Here is a 23,379-nt window from a genome sequence, read left to right as displayed (position 1 = left end):
AGAGACACGCTTATGCCCACTGTTTTTGCCATGCTATTTTTAATATTCAGATTCTCTGAGTATTTAAATGCCTTTGGGCTTCTAGTATTCTATAAATGACTCAAGTGCTGGTAATGACTATGTCGTTACTAGAGAGCTGAGGTTTGCAGTGCAAGTAGAACTAAAATAATTTCTTCAATCATTTCAAATGTTAGGCTTCAAAATAAAATCACGGGTTTAATTTTGAGTTTCCTAGGTTTCAAATGTTATTAACAGCAGTTAACATTAAAAGTGGGTTTGGTTGGCTTTTTTTAACCCATAAGTAACTAACTACTCAGACTTATCTTCAGCATTGGTATGCCTTTATTTTGCTTTACCTGGGAATGAATATTTCCCTCCTCTTGGGTGTGATTTTCAATAGTGCCTGTCTTTCAGCCAGCGTTTCCTTTGAAACCTTCAAGGTACACTTCCTTAGCACTCCCTCTTTCAGCACAAAACATAATGGAAACTCAAGTGTATCGCAATTGTAGGCCCTGATGCTCCACTTTACTCTAGTTAGATGGACCTTTGCATGTGTGGAGAGCGTAATTGATGTCAGCAGGGCTCTGCACAGAAGTAGTAGTCTCAGTAGTGGGTCAAATTGCAGGATTGTGGCCTTATTACCACTGGCTCTCCATTATCCCTTATTATGTAAGATAACTAATAGTTATATTCTAAAGCCTTTCAGTAGAACTGTGATAGCATAACTTTCAAATAGGATGAAGCTGGGTGATGGGCAATAAATTAAATTAGAATCAAGATGAGACCATCAAGCCTTGCCACTTCAAGTTGAATAGCTTTGTTAAAATCTGAAAGGAAAAAGGCTTTTGAGTTCACATAGCTGCCTCAACTCTTTAACATATAGATAGTAAAATGCCATTAGTGCCAGGCTTCTAGAGCCTTTGAGTCTTTCAGTAACGACAAGAGGTGCATATCATGGCACACTACATCCCAGTTAGGTAGTGGGTAAAAGCTTCAATTGGGATTACAATAAAATGAGATTACTCAGGGGAAGTGCAGCACATCAAGTTGAATTGAACTGCCAGAGCTGAAAGGTATCCTCCTCATACATTCCACTAATTTTTTTGCCAGCTAGTTATTTCTCTATTAAGCAAATAGTTGACACTCATGTAGTTACCTCAAGTTGTACAGCATAGGAGATACTGGGATAACCAATCAACTGAAAAATACTTTTAATAGTAATGTTAATTCCGGTGGGTCCTGAATTGTTTTACTGACTATAAGCAGGTTCTAAAGGGCGATAGCAATTACTTGACTTGCATTTCAGAGGCAGCCACCCTGAGAGTGGAATGTGGCACTTTTCAGACCGTACTGTAACATTTCACATCGCTGTGGGAGGAATAGCATAAATACAGTACATTATGAGGATTACCTAGGCTGGAATTTGACTGACTGGGTACAGGATTTAACACCTATATTCATACAACTAGCACAATAAAAATCCTCACGGTAGGATTCATCACCCTTAAGTTTCTAAATGTTAGACCTCTAAATCTGTGCCGGTTGCCCAGAGCTTCTCATGGAGGCACAGGAGAGAAGTACGTCTCTTCGGAGGATAGGGCATCTCATCTGCAGGGAGGTGTGTAGAGGGTACATCGGATGAGTCGCTCTCTGGAGGTGCCTGGTTGATCAACACTGGCTCAGTTATCTTAAGTTTTAGATACCTGAATTTAAGAGGGATGAATCTTCATCCCTGTGATCCCAAATGGGTTCTCAGTTTGTAATCAGAGCCTAAGACAGTGACTCCAGCCTTATGCTCTAGGCTGGCGTGGCAGCAAATCTGTTCGCTATAGACTGTTTACGTTCCTTCCTACATTGACCACCGTGGATTAGCTGGTAGAATGTAGTGGTCCTCTGCAGTGCTGTCACTGAATACAACAGAGTATGCACAGGGAAAGACGGAAATATATGGTAAACCTTCCTACAGTTTGCATTATTTTCAAAGAATAGCAATGTCACAAAATACTCCTGTTGGTATTGGCTGATAGGTAATTTTGCAATTTTGGTAATAGTCGCCCAGCAATGAGAGGTACTTGTGATTCAGGGCTTTGCATTACTTGGCATTAACCTGAACTGCCTTTTATTCTGTAGGGATAACCTTCAAAACATATAGGGGAGAAATATCTTTCAGAACATGTTTTTCCTGCTATTTTTTAAATTGTTCTTGTCTGGAAAGTTTAATCTTTAATGACCTAGAGATGACTCATAAATCATCTTTTATGTATATATTTATAGGTTCTGCAAACATTTTTATCCATGGCTCAGAGCAGCATAATTCCCTGACTTCTGAAATACATTTCCTGAGGAAGCAAAATCAAGTTCTGAATGCAATGCTAGCAAAAGGATCGAGAGGTAAAAATGTGAAACTGTGCTTTACAGAAGTGTGCTGCAATTTGTTCCAGATCGGAAAACAATAAAATATTAACAGTCCACTCATTAAACTGACTTAACCATTCTTCCCACCACTGAAATTCCGTGCTCAACTATAAGCATTCAAACTGGGGTTAACTATGATAAAGGAGTAGCAGTAGTGCTCTTTCTTTCTGTTTATTTGTAGCATTTTCCGTTTGATACTCGCTTTCATTACTCCATTCTTCTTTTTGCACATCTTTCTTTTTACACATTCTTTTTCCTCTTCCCCCTGTGCCTTTTATTACTATTTCTCTTCCTCCTTTTTCTCCATGCTTCCATTCTGAAGCCCTTTAAAAGAGAAAGAGAGAGAGAGAGAGAAAGCCATAGAATAGCGTTATTGCTGAAAATGAAGCCATTCGGTACGGAAGAGTTGCAAAGGGAAGCAAACTACTTACACTTAGGTTCCGAAGGCTGCTACAGAGGCTTGACTGGACAGGCCAAGTCACCTTTCTGGAAGCACTTTAGAAGAGAACAGAACTGAGGGATTCCATTTGGAAGTATTTGTAATCTCAGATTAATTTTAAACTTCTCTCATTTTCAGACCTGTGAACAGAGACGATTAAAGTCTTCCCTCTTCTTTCCCCCCAAGAAAACCAGCAACTTGCCAACTAGGTTCTTAAAAGCAGCTTAAGCCACAATTAGGTTGTAGGTCTCCATTTTTTCAGATTCTTTGTGTAAAAGAACTGGTGCTTCTACCAGAGTCAGGTATTCTCTCATCTGTTCTGGTGCATCTTGGTGCTTGTCAGTTTGTTCAGGTTCTACTATTTTAATTAATATATCCCTGCTTTTGTTTGTTTCCACGGTTGATGATATGATCTGATAATGCCAGCGTTTCTTTTTTATCAGAACCATGATGAACAGGGTATTGTCTCCCTTGTGTTTTAAAATAATGTTGGTATCTCTGGAGTTTGTGAGCTTCTTTTCCTTTTATTCCTGGATGCACTAGAGAAAGAAAAGGCTCCTAGGTACCTCCTGCATGTTTTGGTCTTAGGTGCTTTCTGTCTCTAGTCTTAGCTTAGCCCTTCAGTAGTGAAAGGCTGGTGATGCACATTTCTAAGAGCACGTGGACATGACCATTTTCATATGCTTTCAACAAGACTATTGAAGATGAGGGAGTGATTTTCTAACTGTTGGGAGATGAAACGATTCCTCCCTGCTGTTTCTTTGCTAAGATTGCCACCTTCTTTTCCAATGCTAAACACAGGTCACAAAAAACTTGGGGTCCCGATAAGCCTCTGTGATTGCAGCTCTCAAAATGTTCAGTTGCCTCTATCAGCAATTCTTGTTAGAACCAGTTTGGGGAAGTAGCTTGTGCCAAGGAAAGGAGGACTGATATGATACATTGGGTGGATGAATAGGGCTGGGAAGGAGAGGACAGGGGGATTTCTGTGAGGCAAAGACGAACATGGATGCAACATGCCCTAGAACAATCCTGCTAAGTTCTTTTCTTCTTAAAGAGAAGTCAAATCCATTATTTTATGAGGATTGGCAAAGTCAGTGTGCCTGCTTTGGGATCGTGCTGCCACTAGTTGTTGAATACTATCCTTCTGACCAAATTCCAAGAGGTGTTGGGGCATTTGGCACATAAGGCTGTACACAGGTTTTTGTTGAGCCTTTGTGAGTCCTGGGAGTTAAATGTTGCACATTACAGTAAATGCATCTAGCAAAATTAATTAGAAAATTGAAATACTGTGATCCTAAAACTCACAAGAGCAGCTGTTATTTTCTGACAGTCTCTGAAAAAGCTGGTTTTGTTAAAAAGCGTACCTTTAGTAGATCATGGGCATTGCCGATACCTTGTGTCTCTTCTTGTTTCAGATAAACAAAAGGAAAATGAAAAGTTAAGAGAATCTCTTTCTAAAAAGAATGCAATCATTGAGCATCTTCATGAGGATTATGAATGCATCAAGAAAGAAAATGAAAGGTTGCAAAAACAAATTGGCCAAAAGGAAGATGAAATCAGATATCTGACATGTCAAATTTACAGCAGTCGTAATGAATTAAACAGGTATTGATTCTGTCCACATTTAGATGTTCATTTAGAGAAGAAATTGTCAGTGTGACAAGCACGTGTTTAGCTGTAGCCATTAACATTAATGAGGTGCATAGATAGATTCAAAATGCAAGAGAAGAATTATGGAGGAAAGGGGAATGGATTTTAGATTTTGAAACAAAATACAGTAATTTAACATTTAACTTAGCTGTTTTATTCGGACTTAACAGGCTACAAACAGAAATTAATGTAAAGGAACATCAGGTCTCTGAGAATGAGAAGTTACTGCAGTCACTCCGAACTGAGATCAAGGTTTATGAAAAGCTGGAAGAAGCAAGAAGGAAGAGGACAGGTATAAGTGCACAATTGTTTCTACACCCTTAGCCCTTGAAACCCTTCTCTCTGAATATGATCTCGTCAAGGGACAGTAGGGCTAGGTTGCTGTTTGTTTCTACTTGTGTCTACTATGCAAAGTAGAGTTGACAACTTGATGATCAAATGCTGCTTTTTACTTAGCAGTGTAACTGCGAAGTTGAGATGTGTGATATGTTCTGACTAGTCACACTCAAGTTCCCTTTATCTTTTCAGCTAAGCTAAAAACAAATATTGGAGATTCAGTGGCTCAGGCTGGATAAGCTTTGTGGGGATCTTAGATATTTACTTGTCATCTAAATACATGCTGCTGCATCCTCACAGGTGGTGCTTACTTAGGTAGCTTGTGCTGTCTCTTGTCTGAGTACGAGGGTAGTGTCTTCTCCCTAGGGCTGGGGAGAAGTGCTGGCACTGCTTTCTGAATGAGACATTTAATAATTTCCTTTCTGCATTTCTGTCGCTAAAGGTGAGGAGTAGGAATGAGACAGAAGAATTATTCCTACCCCTTTTAAGGAAGCTTACCACCACATAGCTGTTGGTATGGTTGGGCAAAAGAGTGGAATGCTGTTCATTGCTGCAAACCCATTACAGGATCCAGCAAATTTCCCACGGGAAGTTCTTGTAAAAGTTGATTATTTTTTCTTCCTGCTACTTTAAGTAATATGCCCTACCATCACTGTATTTCATGCCTAGCTGCAGCAGAAGAGTCCTGTTGGCATAAGGTTTAAGCCAAAGTGGGCTCAGGGATGGAAGTAAGTCTCCTTGCAGAACTGGTAATGTAATGAGAGAGCAGCAACACCCTCCTCGTGCAGTTGAACCCCTTCCTGCTCTGGAGAACAGTTTGATTTCAGCTTGAAGGAATAAATGGGATTGTTTGTGTACTGACCTTCTTTTATAAGAAGACGAACACAGCTCTTGGTTTTTTCAGGTTCAGATTTGGTCCTCTGGTTGCCAGGTGATCTCTATTTTCTTTTTTTTCTGTGTATAAAATTAACTCCCAGTTCTACTCCATCCCTCCTCCGCACTCCGAGATTACCCATGCCTTTTTCTTTCCCCAGACTGTGCATTAATGCACTTCGAATTTTGTAAATCCTATTCATTCTCCTTTTATTGTATTTTTTTTGCTTTTGGCATGAGACTTATTAGCTTTTATGGACAAAGTGAAAAATAATTTTTGACTCTTTAAGAGGGCAGAAGCAATTAAGACATGTTTTTTTTGTCAAACCATTATCTTAATGCTGTTTGTAGTTAATTCTTAATATTGAGGATAACACTGGCTATAATTTACTTGCTCAGCATTCTGGTAATGGCTAATATTATTTTAATTGCTAAAGATGTTGTGTTTCTTTTGAAATTGTCTCAGATCCCAGATGTGATGCATCAGACGAATTCCGAAAAGATCAGAATAATCCACTTGACTTACATGAACTATTGACTGAAATACAGAGTTTGCGAGTGCAGCTTGAAAGAAGCATAGAGACAAACAAGTCTTTGCATGAAAAATTAGAGGAACAGCTTGCAAAAGAAAAGACAGAGGAAGTGGGATCAGTGCCAGCTGTAAATATCAACTGTCTTTTCAAACAAGAATCTCAGCATCATGCAGGACTGAATGGTACTGTGCCATACGTGCTTTTGTTATGCTGCAGAACCTGTGCCTTGTTCTTTACAGATGCTCTTAAAGCCTTATACAACATCAGCTGTATGTTTGGGAGCTGCCTTTCAGATCCCTTTCCTGTTAGAGCTATTAGTGCATGGGGAGGCGGAATGCACACTGCACTGTCATATAGCCTCCAGCTGCCACTCCCTTCGCATGCAGGAAAAGCATCTGCAGACGGTCCCTGGGGTGGAAGGGTACCTACATTAAATTGCCATAGGTTCTCTTTTTAATACAGAGCTATATAGCATTTGCTAAGCGTGAGTACGTTTTACTCGAATGATCAATAAGTGCACTAAATGGTCTTTGTATAAATTAGTTGTCCCCTTTTTGCCCTTGAAGAATATTTTACCTTTATTTCAATCACCGTTAAGTGATGCTGTTTTAGCAAATCAAGGAGAATATAGTGTTTACACCCGGGGTTAGATTATTGTCCCAGTATAGATGTACATGGGATACAGAGGACACTGGAACGTCTTCCTTACTGCTAAAGTACTCTGCATAGTGACAGCTTTCTGTACTTCCAGTATCAGGCCACTCTTCTACTGCCTGTGCAGGTATGCATTTTGTTCTGGGAACAAGTAGTAACGGGGCTTTGCAGGTCCATATGCTTCACCTGAACATGCCTACCTCTGTTGTGCGCACCACACAGAGCAAGCAGCACCAGCCAGAGGATTAGTGTGAGAGCCTGTGAGACATAACAGGGGGTTTTACCACCGCATTTCTTTTGTGGGTCCATCATGTCCAATCGGAATCACACTTCAGATGCAATACATAATGAGCATAGCTCTGCGCTACTCTGTACAAGTAAGAAAGATGCTGAATGTAGCAAATAACTTTTACAGGTTGGTACTGTTCTCTGTGCACTTTATACTTCAACACTAAATGACAGTTGTGTGCTCCTTAGGGCCAGTCATGATCAAGTGAGTGTGGAACAGCTCTTGTGGGGAAGCTGTGCCACCAGTATCCCCAAATTGCATTTATTCCTGGTTAGTTTCTAGATAGAATCCTAGATGTTACTTTTGACCTGCATCAGGTAGTGTAGGTAGGAGCTGGAGAAGCTCATTCTTTCTTCTAAGAAAATGGTGAGTAGAGTTATAATAGCCTGGCATGATACGGACCAGAAAAACTCCTTGGAATGTCAACAGCTGAATTTATTACCTTTTGAGATGTATTGTGATTAGTCTTTAATCATAGGTATGTAGGGACTTTGGAAGGTCTGAAGAGGGGGAGTATAGATAAGATCTTTAGCGTGGTGTATGGCTGTGGAGAGCATCATACGTTCTGTGGAGTTAACGGGAAGCCTATGTTTGTTAAATAAAATGTCTTCATTGAAAGTATTGTAGACTTCCTGACTATGACTTATTTTTGAAGATACCTGAAACTCTGGGTAGATGCTAAAAAGATAAATGTAGGTAAATACTGGAAGATACATGGTGTGGTACTAGAAAATTAGCTGTGTTTCCCTGCTTCCACAGTCCAAGTGCAGCATCAGCAAGAAAAAGGAACAGAAGTAGAGCTAGGAAGTTTTTTTAATGCCCGTTGCCTTCTAATGATATACTCTTCCTTGTCCTGTCTTAATATATACAGAAAATCTTTGCAAATGCCCTGCTGCCAGCAGAAACAATTGTGAGCTGCAGAAGCATGGACATTGCATTTCGCTGCTGAAAACAGGTACATCCCAAAGTATCTTAAACGTGCATGTTATCAGTGTCCCAGACTTGCTACTTAAGAGAAGTCTAGTGTCAATTAGTACTACATATAAAGATAAAAAAAAAATAAACTATTTTTCTGTCCCAGGTACGCACTTGGCCTCTAAAGACGATTTGGACAGCACTTCACACTGCAGTAGCACTTCATCGTCCAGTACAGCATGTACCCCTCGCCTTGTGCCTGGACATCGCATGTGGGCAGACAAAAATGGGCGCCACGTTCTGGGCTTGATTGAAGATTATAATGCCCTACGGAAACAGATTGCAGAAGGGCAACAAGTTTTAGCAGAAATGGAGGTTTCTTTACACGAGGTCACTGGTACGAAACTGCAGGAGCCTGGAATAAAGGTAAATAGTGAAAGCTGTTAAAGGATGGTGAATTTTACCTAGAGGTGCAAAATGTATGGGTTGCAAAAGCACAGAACTAGGTTAATGGTGCAGCAGGCACCATTAACTGAATAACTCTGCCAGGACATCTCAGCCTTGACAGTCCGAGTCTCATCTAGATGCAGGCACCTATTTGTGATTCTGGGTTAATGAGGCTACGGATAAATTAGTTAATTCTGGTCCTTTAATAAGCAATCGTACTTATACTTGCAGCTTGAAATGAGGTGAAACTACTTGCTTTTACTGTGGAAGTTGGTGGTTGTTATACTGGAAATGATAGAAAAGGTAAACAAAAACAACAACAAAAAGAACCCAGATAAAACTCTCAAATGCTTTAGGAAGGGCTTAAACCAGGGGTATGTATCAGTAGCCTAAGGATAAAAATAATTAAGGAGATTTTCCTGTAATGAAGGTTTGGAATAAACCCAGGAAATATGAGACAAATGAAAGAAACCTGATACACAGCTGATGAAGTTCTCACTTGGTCATATTCAGCCCTTTAGTAACATCAGGTTAGAACTGTACATTAATGATTGATGTATGCTAATGAGGGTTATTTCATACTAGGAAGGCTTTTTTATGTTTTTCCACTTCCTGGTAGTAGTTGAACACTTTAGCTATATCAGTAGCTAGTTTAGAAACTTAAATATCTCATTAATGATCAAATACTGTCTTCTAAGACAGTGCTTCATCTTTTCTGCTTCATGTGTGACACAGTGATACCAAGTCATGGTGCTGTTGCTATAGTCTTAATAATTAAACCAATAAAATGTTTGCCTTGTATTGAATAGTGTCAGTCCTTTTCCTCTAGAATCAGGAGAACAACTAGTGTTTCCTTATGGTAATTTTTTCTTATTTAATATTGATGATTTCTGGATACAGTTAATGATAGCATACTTGGGGTGGATTGAGTAAGACAAATCTATCTACCAGCTCCAACAAAAGGGAAGGAACCATATATGTGTCCATGGCAGCTTGTAAGGAAGTAAAAAAAACTTAAATCACAACAGGAAAGCCATGGATCAAGCATTTAAAACAACATACTAGTGGTAAAAATAATGAAACACTGGAATCAAGGGTGCTTAGAAATGCTGTTACTGGAGGCGCTTTTAAGAACAGATTATGTAAATGTAAAAATTACATTTATTGCTTTCCTGCCTTGGAGTGGGAAAGTAAACTAGGTGACTAATGAAGGTCCTTTTCACCTCTATGATTTTATGATAATATAAATGTTGTAAAAAACATGTTCACTGCTCTTCAAAAACCAGAAGTTCTTAACTACTAAGTAAATTCACGCTACTTATGTTTCTAGTTATAATTAGTAAAGCTATTGAAGATGCAGTCATCAACAATTCTGAAATTCTTTTTGTGGTATCACATGTGTGCTCACACAGTAAAATGATGTCTGAATGACACTTAAGACTCTCTGAAGTATCATATATTTTCAAATGACCTAGTTAAGATACTGATAATGACTGAAAAAGTAATCTCTCTGTAAGTTTTTAACTTGTTTTGTTGGTGTAAAGATAAAAGCAGTAAGTTTCAAAATTTGCAGTTTCCTATCAAGCTTTACATCACTGAAGTTTCAGACTACTTAGCAAATGGGATATTTTATGTGACAGGAGGATTCTGGTTAGATAACAATGCTGAATAAGTATTCAAATGATGCGCTGCATGGGGCAAGAGCTGTGAATGCTTTTCTTTCATTACCCTTCCCCCTTCTGTATCGCCATTGCTTTGGTAATTCATTTGCTCCCCTTGCATTCTTTGCCTCCTTTATTTCACATTTATGCAATTTCTTCAATTTGGTTTTCTCATCTGTCAGCAGAGGAAAACATTTTATGTGTGTCCTGATAGTTATTTTAGCATTAAATGGAACAGTTTAAAGGGTCTGCTAAGGAAGAAACATCTATATTGCTTCAATTGATGTCTGTAATCATTTGACTTTCAAATAACATGACACAAAATGCAAATGGAGAACGAAGAGAGTTGCCAGCTATTACCATGTGGCATAGCAAATCTAGTAAATATAATCTATTATTAATCATGGTTATTGATTAGGATAAATCCCCTCCCTCTCTGAAATTCTCACATAATGCATAATTCAGCAGTCTTTGTAAACTAACAAATTAGCTTCTGTGGCGCACACAATAGCTGTGTACGTCATCTTAAATATGAAATCATACCAGCTGGATTTAAGCCATTAATTAAGATTATATTTTCGTAATGTTTTAAGCGTAAAAAATAACATGTCTCTAATCCTATGGTACAGGTACTGGACCAGGCATCGCTGCATAGCTTTTCTGCAAATGTTCACACGGTACAGCAGATTTTAGAGGAGGCTGCACGTTTACTGAAACTTCTCTGGAGGGTTTCCCTTCCACTGAAAGCTGTACACGGTACTGCTCATGGCACTCAGGTACTATTATGTTTCGTTTTGGGGTTTGTTTTTTTGGCCTTTTCTGAACTGCTGTAATGTATCGAGGAAGATGCACCAGTTAGGAATGTGTCATTTGGGAAAATCTTTTGAAAATCATGGACCCAGGATGCCCAGTCTCTGGACACATGGATTTAGTCAGCTCTCATCACCGAAGGCTGAGGCTGAACGTGTGCTGGCTCTCTATCCTGATCGTATTGTATACCAAAGTGTTTATTTACAAAATACTTTATATTAAAGATGTAATCTGCAACCCTGTTACATGATAGTCAGGAAACCTAGGCAGGTGGCAAACGCTCCGTTTCAACAAGAAAAGGTTTGGACTCCCTGTTACAGAACAAAATTCAATTTGATTATGTATATACTGGTAACAACAGAAACTTCAGCAACTTTGATGTAATCTGAGCTACATTTTTCTTTTACGTTTTTTGATGCCTAAGCTGTAAAATAGGATGCTTTTTTAAAAGTGTGACAAAATGCCAAGACAAGTTTTATAACATTTTCACTAAAAAGGATTGCACTATGCAAATGAATGAAAGTAAACTGAATGAGGAATGAATTATCCATACTGTCATAATACACCACTCAGTAATGAAACTGTTTCAAACAATCTAAAGTGTTTTCACTGAGGTTTTTGTGTGTGTTTCTTAAGGGAAGCAGGATATTGCTAAAACCCTCTCCCAAACTTTAGGAAAGTAAACATTTTACATAAAATTTTCATAACATTTTTTAATGTTATTTTCTAGCATCCTTAAATGTGTAAAATCACAGAAGCAGTAAGAATGAACTGTGTCGTCTAATTTATTCACTGATGTTTCAGCTCCATATTTGGGATGTCTTGACAAATGTGTATACTTACATTTTTATCCTTATGTGTATGTATAATCTATACACACAGCTATATGTTGGCCTGGATTGCAGTATCTGAACATATCTCACACCCCACCCCCCCCGAGGGCTTTCAGTATGTGGGTGATGCATCTAATGCTTTACTGTCACGCTGATCTAAACCTTCCTGATCTGGATCAGTCACTTCTGAAAATCAGACCTTAATGTGTGTGGGATCTGAGTTCCCAGGACTGCACCTAATTACAGCCTAACAGAATCGATTCTGGAGTTTCTTCTCTTCTTCTCCGACATTCTGAGATCTTCAGGATATTAGATTGCTTCTGATGTCTTAAATGCAGTATTTGAAAGGATGTCTCTTGAAGCTTGATTCTAAAAGATACTGAGCATTCACTGCCTTCTCTGCAGCCCCACAGGAGTTGTGAGTAATCAGTTCTTCTGAAGAGCTAAATGCCAGGGGCGAATTCCAGAAGATACTATTATTTAACAAGTGGCACAACAAGAGAAAAAATATGTACAAGCTTAAGTTTGCATGAGGATCCAGATCAGTGATACTATCAGACTATGTCAGTACTACTCATAGTCCTGTTTTACAAGATACTAACCGTAACTTGGTTGGAATTGGTGTTGAAAACTGAACCTTAAATAATGATACTGCCAAATAATTTTGCAATAAAACTGTCTTGGTCATTTGTACAATGCCTTTTAGCCCTCTTATAAAGGCAGCATGAACCATTAATGGAATACTGGAGAAGGAAGCTGGAGGTTCTGAACCTGGCAGAAGGATACCTGCTGATCCCACAGCACTGGCCTGCCTTATATTTTCTAGTTGAGGGGAATGGAAGTTTAAAACCAAAAATAAGCACTGGTGTTAAGAATTTTCTCAGACTAGCATAAAAATTAATTGCACTAAAAGCCAGCTAAGCATTGTCTCTTGGCAGATGTCATGGAATCGTGTGTCATCAGGGATGTGAATATGGAAGGAGAGGCACTCAATGTTGTTTCACTTGAGTTGTTCATACTCTAAGGAAGCTTGAGGTGTCTTGTACAAAAGTATTTAGTAATTCACGGTGTACAAACCACTTATATAATACTTGAATATTTTCTTCTCTCAAATTAGGATGAAGGAATGAAAGCAGAAATACTTAGATTACGTAAGAAACTGTCTGAGCAAGAGAAGAAGTTACATAGCACAGTGAAACGCTTGCACTCCACAAACCAGCTGAAGGAAAACATGGAGAAAGTCATCATTGACCAGTGTAAGTGTATGCTTTATTATAGGTTCTTATTTTATTTTTGTTGTCTGTGCCTATCTCTAAAATTGGAGAAGAAACAAAATTAATATAGGTGCCCATTCTTCTGCAATTGCTCTGACTGGTGCTTTCCTGTGCCCTGTCAGTTTTTAGTGACAAAACAATTCATGAGGTTCTGACTGTACAGAACTGATGGCACCTCATTCAAATGGGAAGAAGTTGCCCAACTGCAAAAGACTGCACAGAGTATCATGAGAAGCAGTTTGTGATTTTACACAACCCACAGATAATGTGTCAGTCTATGCAGCTGCCACTAATTGCTGCTGATTTCTTGAGTTATTCCATTTCAGATAATGCCATTCCCAAGTTGTACTATCCTACAGCAGTGCCAGACAGAGGCAAAGTTACTGTTGCTGTAGACCATTCCAGCCAAAGTTTTTGACGTTGTCCTTGTCAAAATGGCCATTTTGCCTCAGTCTTAATAAATGTGGAATTAGGCTTTTAGAGTTTCTGAGGTGTCTGTCTGTTGCATGTGTCACACTAGATAGCTGAATGCTGGGAAAAGGCAGCGCAGCAGCAAAGGAGATTTGTCAGTGTTCTACACCAGACTGAGAAGTGCAAGAGAACAGAAGGCTCAGAACAAGGGAAACAGAAGCTTACTATGAGTCATTTTGTAAAGAAAAATTAGGATGTGCTGTGAAATGATATTTTACCCTTAGCAGCTGTATCTAGAAAATATCTGGAAACAGGAAGACAAGTGGGATATGGACTGTTTTGTAGCTGTGTTAAGCCAGGTGTCTGAAGAGATGCATCTCTTCTGCTTTAGAGTTTAATCACTCATCAGAAGAGATTTGAATGGAGCTAACCTCTTTTCTACCTTCATGCTATGGTAATATGTGTATTGCAGGAGGAGGATTTAATTTTCTTCTTAAAAAAAATAATTATCCTTCTCTTAGGAGGTGGGACTAAGTGACTCATTAGTCTGTGCTGGAATGGCACTTGTGTTATCAGTTATCTAGACTGTAAAATGTTACACATCATACAAAGTTATGAAAATGGCCACAATACTGTAAGTGACTCAAGTCATTTAAATGCAGTGTAGAGGAATAAATGTTATTTTGCTCCATAGCCTGTAGCTTTTCTAAGGTACATGTCTCTTCTGCCTGCAGATTATTATTTTTTTTGTTTAAAGCATTTGTGGGCTGGGTTTTGGTCACTTCTTCCAGAATTTTTGTATTAACTGATGTACAAGTTACTTATTTTAAATCCAAAACTATGTTTTGTTCAGGTTTTACAGTTAAATAGCTCAGTTTGGGGTTGTCATATAAGAATCAAAGCTATTCTGTTCTGTCTGTCCAAATTCTGTCCCTGGGGCAGATGTACTGGTTTAGTTTGGTCAGTTCCTGGTTCCAGTGACAGCGCAGACGTGCTGGGTAGTTTCAGTAGGGCTGGGCAGGGTATATATCAACAGAGATTTTACCCTTATGGCCACACGTTACCCCTGCACACAGCCACTTCACCCGCCCATACGTTCAGAAAGAAATGGCACATCTCCCCCTTACTTTGCTCGCTCCTTTTCAGGGCATTAAGCCTCATCCAAACTAGGTCCTAATAGAACGAAGCCTGCATTTTCTGAGATCTCCTTAATGCAAAGTGCTGCCTGGCTAGCAGCAGCTTTGATGTTAGTGTCATAGCCTCTAAATTATTTTCATGTACTGAATTTAATATTTTTGATTTAGAAAAATCTAGTTTGCCAGGTGAAATGAATTTACTAGCAGAGTTCTTTATGAGCAGAGAGCACTCTGCTGCACAGAAAAACCGAGATACGATTTTCTGTAAGTTTCATTGATTATGGAGATTATGGATGTCAAGTTACCTTTGCCTTAAAGAGCAATTTCAGAAATGTTTCTAAATTGTGTCTGTACACAAATTCCTGACCAAGCATAAAACAAAACTGGTGGATCATCTGAAGCTGCTGGACTTTGTTAGGTTGTTTACGGTTATTTTTGATATTTCTTCTTTTCTCCTTTTGCTAGTAAGAAAGCAAAGGCATCACAGCAGGTGACCTTGCCTGCCTTCATTCTCCAAACATCCTGTTAGCTGGCCACTCCACTGAGGATATGCAGGTTCCCTCTGTTATTTAGTTGAGCATTCCTAAATATAGTTGGAGGCAGAGACTGGAACATTATTGCGGCTCAGAGTCTTCTGTGTGCTTTCTCTGGCAAGAGAACTCACTGCTTATAAACCTCATCTGAACCTCTGAACATGTAACAATGCAGTGCCAAATTGCAGTAATCTGCCAAGGGTATAATTATCTCATGACAGCTATACCCTTGGAGTTGTTGGGTTCTTATTATTGTAATGAAAAATCTTTATTATGGCTAAATTGTGTATTTTTGAGACTGGAATATTAAATTGGTACTTGTGAATGGTATTTTTCAGCAGATATGGAGCTGACATAGATTAGAGAATCACATATTTAACCTGACATTTCTAAATATCAGTTTTGTTTAGAAGCATCCCGTCCTCCTCACAGGTCTTGCGCTGTCCCCACAGAGGCAGACTAGCTGGATGAATAGAGAAAACTTGGAACCCTTCAGAGCGAGCCACTGGCATGATTTCCCCTACGCGTATATCGGTTGCTTTGTCCTTGAACTGCTGGAGGATTTGGCTGACTTCTTTTGCCATCTGTCCTCTTCCCAGCCCATCATCCCCCATAACCTCTCCACTGTGCAGTTTTTCTCCCCCTCCTGCTAACTGCTCCCCCCAGCACAAGTAGGCTGCCTAATAGATCAAATTATAGTTAGATCATGCACCATCTCCCCTTAAAAATTAACAGAAAGTCTTCCTTTGATGACTTAGGTCAAGGGAACCAGGTCATCAGTATCGCAGGGCACTGTTTGTATCGGTGATGTTAAATGCAGTGATGAGCTGTGCTTGTTTTCAGTAGCATTCTTGGTATGGTGGGAAAAACTTTAAAAACACTTCCCTGATGTTTAGATTTGAAAAGCAGACGGTGTGCTAGATGGAACATGGGCTGCAGGTAGGAAGTGGCATTCAGGTGGTGACACTGCTTGGGACCTGCCCTGTGGTCCTGAGTGCCCCCCAGCCCCCTGTGCTGTCTGCTTGTCCAGCATGGCCCCTTAACCTTCTGGTGGTGCAGCTGGAGGTTTGTACATCAGCCTGAGTTTCTGAACAGGGAGTAACCATTTCACATTTTGGTGAGTAAGAAAGTTGAAGTGGTGGGGGGAGCTGTGTGAGATTGCCTGGTCTCTGCCCATCACACAGATGTGAGTTCATACATTTTTTAATATTTGGTCATAAGACTTGAATACAGGGAATATAGAAAGACTGTGCAGTATTGTTTGTAATCTCCTGTTTGTTTCCAGTGGTTTTAACTCATGATGTCTTGAAGAAGGCTAGAGGAAACCTGGAAGTAAGTAAAACTCTTGCTTGCTTTTAATTCTTTGGTATATACTCATTAGAAATACGCATTGCTGTGTCAGTAGTACTTTGCAGAATTAGTCTTATTTGCTTTAGATTTGCTACCTAATCAAGTCTGGGTGACAGCATTTTACTATGATAAACATTCTGCAATGTTTGATGTTTGAATTAGAGTTTTATGACTGACCACGTAAACAGCTAAACCCTCTCCTCTCTGATGCTTTCCCTAGATTAATATTCATGTCTGTCTTCTTCTTCCAGGAGTTTATTTTCAGCACATCACAATCCAATAACCTGTCTACTGAAAAAGTTCACAGAAGTCACCCTTATTTAAAGCCTGTGTATGTGTTAATAACTGGTGGTGCTTTTTAAAAAAAATATAGACCCAACAGGCAAAGCTTTTGCAAACAGCCTTTTGCTAATGCAGTGTATTAAATTAGTTTGAGTGTTCAAGTAATCACTGTTTGGATTTGATTTCTCCCAGAAGGTTCAGACTTCAGTCCCAGAAGGATGTAATGCACCTCTTGACTCCTAAATCCCATCCTTCTCACACACTCCCCTCTGAATGACATTTCTCAGCCCCCTCCTTAAATTTTCCTCTAACCTTTTCCGTGAATCTCTTCTCCCTTATCCTCATCAGCAGTGTCTTCTTGAACACTTCCCTGTGCAGCGGCTGTACTGTTGTCTCAGCCCTACCTGAGTTAGAAAGTGATGACATAAACCAGTCTTTCTGCTTACAGAAGTCTTACCGCTTTAATTTGAAGAGCTGCTGAACACAGAAGCTCCTATTTGCAGCATTGTGGCCCAGGGACAAATTGTGTGCATTTGAAGTACTGTAAAATAGTAATAATTATTGCTTTTCTAACCAGGTCCCACCAGCTGAGAATCAAAAATCACCTTTCTGTACCAGCAAAAAAAGGATTCTCTGAAGGAGAAGGTTCCACTTACAAAGACTGGTCCTGTGATTGTTGTTTGCTTCTTTATGCCTTACTATTTATTGATGTAAAAATGTTCAGCTCTTTTAATGGCATCAGCCTTTGACCAAAAAAAACCAGACAAAAAAAGACATCTTTTGGTAAATAACTTATTTAACATTTTCTGTAATGTAATGATGGTTTTTAATATTTATTACAGAAGCAAGGTACTGGAGGTATTGAAGAAAAGCCAGTTGTTTTTTTTAAAGTTGGCTAATTTGAAATTTTATATTTGTACTTGTTATGTTATAAAACTATTTGTTGTTATAGTCAAACAGGTCTTGAAAGCGTGATCCACTTTCCCACCTGTTTCTCTACCGCTAAAAGAATGTAGGTTAAAAAAAATATATTGTTGTCAGTTGTCATTGTTTTGTAGCCATCTGAGAAACGTTCAATATTTTAAAGCATTTTAAACATATCTGGAAGGTTCTTCTGGAAGCTGCCTAATGCTGAGCTTTCTTATTGCTCTGCTAAAAACTGAGATGATGTTATGTCTGAAAATGTTACTTAAAAAGCAGACAATTAAAATGAAAAATAATCACTAATGTGTTTGTGTTAGTTCGTTTAAACCACCAGACTTTGAGCTTATACTAAACAAAGAAGCCTCCTCATTACCATGCTCATTTCCCGGAGTTCTGCCCGAGGAATCCAGCCCTTACGGCAGCGTCTGTAAGGTATGGCAGAAGCGCTGGTCTGGCAAGGTGGGAGTGCTGGGAACGTGCATTCAGGGAGCTGTGATCAGAGGGTGTCCTCCTGCTGACAGAACGTCCCTGTCACCCCCTGCCTCCTCGAGACCTGTACAGAGAGGACGGAAGGCCACATGAGGGACACAGCCAAACAGTTTTGAAAATAAGTCTTTTACTAGGGATTTTTATGTCCCACATCGGTATGTATAGTAGTGATATTTTGGCAGGGCCAGAGAACTGCAGCATTAAACATGCCTGGTTGTGCTCTGCTCGTCCTGCCTGCTGCCTTTTCAATGTTCCCTCCGGTTTGAGCTGCCCGAGCAGCCAGTTTCAGAGCAGAGCTGACTGCTTGCAGTGGCAAAGTGAACTGGGAAAAGAGTTTAGTTGAAGTTACGGTCTTGGTAGGGTAAAGTGATTTTTTTGGTTACAAAAGTAGGCTTTATGGTGCAATCATGACTTGATTGAACTAAATAAATTTCACACACCGTGTGATTTTTTTTTATGTTTTCCAAGTTTGTGATGTCCCCATTATGCAAGATAACTTGCCTCTGTCATGTAAGAAGGTTAGCACCAGGCCTGGGAAATCTCTGCACAGGACTGGGGTTATATTGGGTCCTTGGCTATTGCACCCCAGAACATAACCGGTGTGTACGAGGCTTCCACAGAAGATGAGTTTGTGCTCACTGGAACACGGCTGTGGCGACAGCCTGCGGTTACAGCTCTGAGCTGGCCAGGTAGTTCTGCCTGGTCTGGTAGGTCATGCACAACACACAGAGGCTCAGACAAGTCAGAATCGGTCCCCTCCTCCCCCTGAAGCTTTGGTTTGCTTGGAGTAGTTTCCCAGCAGTTTGATGATACTCAGCTAACTCTGAATACCACAAAGATGCTTTAAATCCCATTGCTTCTAAATTGCAGATTCATATTAAATGGTCAGAGCTGTTGCATCCTCCGGTTGGGCAGGCCTACACGCCTAAGTTCTGGGCGGTTACCGGTGTGATAGCTTGGTGCCACACAGGTCACATCGGCACTGGTTAGCGGGATGGCTGGTCATATACCATACTCCCACAAGCCATTGTGCGTGTGAGCTTGTAATAAAGAGAAACAACATAAAGCCATGTGCTTTCAGGGTGGCCGTTCCGGTAGTCCCTGGTATGACCTGCTTTTTGCAAGCTCACAGCAATGGACCTTCTCTAAAGTACAAAAATGGATTTAATGGGGAGGTTCCACAGCCTGCCTGGAGGTGTCGTGCTCTGAGAAACGTTCTGTGCCTTGGAGATCCCAACCGGCAGTCCTTACCTGAGCCAGCCTGAGCCTCCGCCTCAAGTCCTGGCTGCTGAGTACTTGCACTCCTGGTCCATCAAGGGAAATGACAACTCAATAGCAAAACGGTGTCTTTAGCTGGCAGCAGGGGGAGGCAAACTCATTTGTCTGGATTAGAGGAAAGATGCCAGAAAAACTGGAAAAGTTAAAAATAAACTTTGCAAATTGAAAAAGGGGGAGGTAAGGGAAGAGCATGCAGTCAAACTTGTTCTTCAGTCTCTTCACACGTTATTGTCCTCACAGCTCACTAAAAACGTCAAGTTAATTTTACTAAGTAGCTAAATTATAGACACTCAGATGTAATCAGAATCTGCTATACATTTCAACTTTCAAAATTAATCATCCTACATTTTTGAGTTATAACACCTGAAGGAAACAGCTGTACATCTATATATAGTACACCCATGCTCCTGGTCGTCTTGCAGCCTCCCCCCCGATATGTACTTAAATAAATAAATAAATAAAAATCTTTCCTTTCCTGAGATGATTTGCCACTTACTTCTTGCTAGCCCCTGCTGTGCCCTCCTGGAGCGCTTCTCCTGACCCCTTTTTCCTTCTGATCGGCTCCGATGGCTGCATCGAGTTCACAGCAGAGCGTGCGCCTGCGCTGGGCAGGGAAGGGGACATCACACCCACTGCTGACAGTGGGTTAACTAGGGGGAAAAATGTAGCATATCATTTTTACCTCTTTAAAAACAGATGATCCTACGAGATCAAAGTATTTCATCTTAATGAGACGTGCCTCAAACACACACAATTTATTGGGCTGGTTTAAAAATAATTAAAAAAAAACCCGCAAAAAAAGCTTACCAGATGGAGGGCTATAGAAGACAAAGCTTATGGAGTGTTAAACTTTGTTCCCATTAAACAAAATTAAATTTTCCTTTAAAAATAATTATGCAGGAGAAAAATAAGCAGCATAAGCAAATGGAATTAAAAGAGGAGCTCATTTGCTTAGTGAGTTCCTGCCTGTACTTTCATTATATGTGCAAGGTGAATTGAAACATTGCTGAGAGAGTGGTTCAGGAGCGAGCGTTTGAGTACACGAAGGGAGGCTTGTGGGTCTGTTGGCTCTACCTGTGACCTTGAACCTTTCCGCTCTGTTCCCAGGCTTGCAGACCAGTTGAGACTAGGAAAAGAAGAAAGAAAAATAAATAAAAAGGAAAGGAAAGAAAAATAAAAAGGAAAGGAAAGAAAAATAAAAAGGAAAGGGCACGGCTGGGAGGCTGCGGTCACAGCTTAAGAACAGCGTTGTAATTACCTCTGCCAAAGAGAACAAATAGAAATAATATTCAAAAATCACAGGTGGTTGGTTGTATTAAAAATAAATCAATGCTAATGCATTCAAGCGTTTAAAAACAAAAGCGCAGCAGATCTGTATGGTGTTTTAATCTTGACAAAAGCTGCCAGTTCCATTTTTTGCAAGGGAGCCGGTGAGGTTTTGCGGGATGCCGGGGCACGGGGAGGGGACCGGGGCTCCTGGCAGGGGACAGAGGTGCCGGTGGAGGGGGCAGAGCACTCGCCACAGCTGTGCCCCGAAAGGCTGAGCAGAGGGGAACACGCCCTCTTTGCATTTTGGGTTTATTTTGAACACTCCTGAACCTAGACGGAAAGCAAATCCTGTCATCACTTCGAAATTCAACAGAAATGACAATATGGGAAGAAAAACATAAAAAGAAAGTGACAACACTCTTTGGAATTCTGTTGACACCAAAAATCCCAATTTACAAGCAGCCAAAGCCTGACCCCTGGTCACCTGCAGACAGGAGCTGCTGGAAGCGGTGGGTGCCCAGAGCTTTTCCAGCCTGGAAGCAGGCGGAGGGCTTTGCTGTGAGCGAGACGGAGGGTGAACCACTGCGGTGCAAACCAGTACTGAGGCCCTTTGGTGCCCCAGCAACCACGTCTAGGTGGCCGTGCACAGGGACCCGTACCTCCAGGCATGGGGGCTGCTGCTGGCAGAGGCCGTTTGGCCTCTGGATGTTGCAGACACGCTGGGCAGGCTGAGACCCTCCAGCAGGAGCCTTCCCGTGCCCGCAGTGCGCTCCGCAAAACCCGGCACGCCGGTCTCGATTGCGGGTCTGTAACAACTTGGAAAAAAGCCGTTTGAATAGCCCAGGTACACACTCCCCATTTCTACGCCCTGCTTTCCCTTCCCGACCTGGTCCATCCCTGGAGGCGTTTAAAACCCGCTTAGCAGCGGCGCTCGGGGTTAGCGGTGGGCTTGGCAGTGCTGGGTGAGTGGTTGGGCTTGATGATGCTAAAGGTCTTTTCCAAGCTACGTGAGGTGATCCCTCCCTTGGCTACCCTGGTCCGTTTCTGGGCCTTTCCGGGACAGCCACTAGATGGCAAAAGCACGTTGTGCCGGCCGGGAACCGGCCGCAGCTTCGGGAGCCGCTGTGGGACGAAGCTGCGGAGCACGCAGGTACCTGCGGCCGCGGATCCCCCAGGCTCCTGCTCCTGCCTGGGAACCTGCGATAAACCCAGGCACACCTTGCCTGGTCCGGCCTGGGCTCGGTGGTGCGAATGACATTAAAAAGCTGAGCACTGGACTCCGTGCTTACCGACTTACCAGTCACCCCCCACCCCACCCCACCCCCAGACCAACAAAACCCCAACCAAAACCCAACGCAATCCCAAAGAGTCCCAAACTGCCCTGCATTGAGTCGTAGTGACCCAGAGGCCACCGGCGTTACCACCAAGGTGCTGTTACCGGCACGTTTGGTGCTTGCTGATGTTTTGGTGCTGCCCTTTGCAGTGCTGCACCCCTCCAGGCCCCCCACCCCCCCATGGCCCCTTCAACAGGCTTTGCCTTCCAGGGCACACGGCGCTCAAGGGTGCCCGATGCTCGGCTGGGTGCTGCAGGCAGCTCAGCACCAAAACACTGACCCCTGCTGCAACTGCAGCCCCGCTGGGTGGGCGCCCAGCCCCTCGCCCTCCGGGTGAAGCAAGGGCAGACCAAAGCCCGGCTGCCCCTACAAAGGCATTTTTCTCCACCGCAGGCTCGGCAGCAGACCACCAGGGTCACCCACCAGGCTGCAGGGGGGAGCCCCGGCGAGGGGCAGCGGGCTGCCGCGCCTGCCACCCAGCACCACGTCATTCGGATTTAGCCGGGATGAAGTGTGCGTGCACAGGGAAGGGGCTCGGTCGCTTACATGGTGCAGCTGTAGCATCCATCTGCAGAAAATACCCCTTGCAGGGAGGGCAGGCTGTGTCCTCCAGCTTCTCCGTGCTGCCAAGGTGGGGCAAGCCAACGCTGCTACCCAGCTGGGGGCACCAAGGAATCAAGGAAGATTTCAAGTCACTTTAGTGGCCCATTCCCACCTTTCTATCCCCCTACCCACCATCCTCCCACACATTAAAATCTGTATTTTGCACAGCTCACTCCTGGCTCCAGAGAAGCAGCACCAAACCTGGCTCCGGGCATCAGTGCAGACTTGCAACACATCTTTGCAAACCAGCAAATTGAAAGCGCTAAATGAACCAACACGCATGCCGTTTTCCTACCTATCTGCCCAGGAATCCACTCTGACAAGTTCCCAACACCACCAGATTGCCCCTCGCACACCGGCACAGGCAGCCCTGGGCTCCCCCCACCCACCTGCGGGCTGTGGGACCCGCTGCCACCCCTGCCCCGTCCTGGCTTCAGACCTGCTGCTCCGCACTCGGCAACCACATTGTCTTTATCATTATTTTTTTATTTTCATTGACCCTCCTGCAAAAAAGCTCTGGGTGCCTATTTTTTTTAATGTGTTTACTGTGTCATTTCTTTAGAAAGATACTTGTTACAATACTTTTTTTTCCCTCTGTCCCCCCAGCCCCATTGGAGGAATCTGCTTGGGTAATTTGTTGA

At 41.8% G+C, this 23,379-nt stretch overlaps 1 protein-coding gene and 1 long non-coding RNA gene across 7 annotated transcripts in view; one reads left to right on the top strand and one right to left on the bottom strand.

The window, feature by feature from the left end:
• Window positions 1-18,064, top strand: part of CDK5RAP2 (CDK5 regulatory subunit associated protein 2) — an 83,296-nt gene extending 65,232 nt beyond the window's left edge. For 4 of the 6 annotated variants that reach the window (XM_055719671.1, XM_055719675.1, XM_055719674.1 and 1 more), the window contains 9 exons: window positions 2,275-2,391; window positions 4,270-4,459; window positions 4,675-4,796; window positions 6,180-6,428; window positions 8,061-8,144; window positions 8,271-8,530; window positions 10,842-10,988; window positions 12,973-13,111; window positions 15,642-16,488. In XM_055719671.1, the coding sequence (XP_055575646.1) occupies window positions 2,275-2,391; window positions 4,270-4,459; window positions 4,675-4,796; window positions 6,180-6,428; window positions 8,061-8,144; window positions 8,271-8,530; window positions 10,842-10,988; window positions 12,973-13,111; window positions 15,642-15,862 (1,529 nt within the window). In that variant the 3' untranslated portion in view covers window positions 15,863-16,488. The other 2 variants (XM_055719672.1, XM_027809608.2) reach the window with 1 other exon arrangement.
• Window positions 18,065-18,948: 884 nt separating this feature from the next.
• LOC114016642 (uncharacterized) lies at window positions 18,949-22,836 on the bottom strand. Its single transcript, XR_003561226.2, has 3 exons — window positions 22,682-22,836; window positions 20,029-20,182; window positions 18,949-19,637 (listed from the first exon to the last, which is right to left on the bottom strand). It is a non-coding gene; the product is annotated as an uncharacterized LOC114016642 (long non-coding RNA).
• Between the last annotated feature and the right edge of the window lie 543 nt (window positions 22,837-23,379).

This window comes from Falco cherrug, chromosome 9 (genome assembly GCF_023634085.1).
Source record: "Falco cherrug isolate bFalChe1 chromosome 9, bFalChe1.pri, whole genome shotgun sequence".
NCBI classification, from domain to species: Eukaryota; Metazoa; Chordata; class Aves; order Falconiformes; family Falconidae; genus Falco; species Falco cherrug.
The sequence above is the reverse complement of the archived record's forward strand: the minus strand, read 5'-3'. Positions and strand labels throughout refer to the sequence as shown.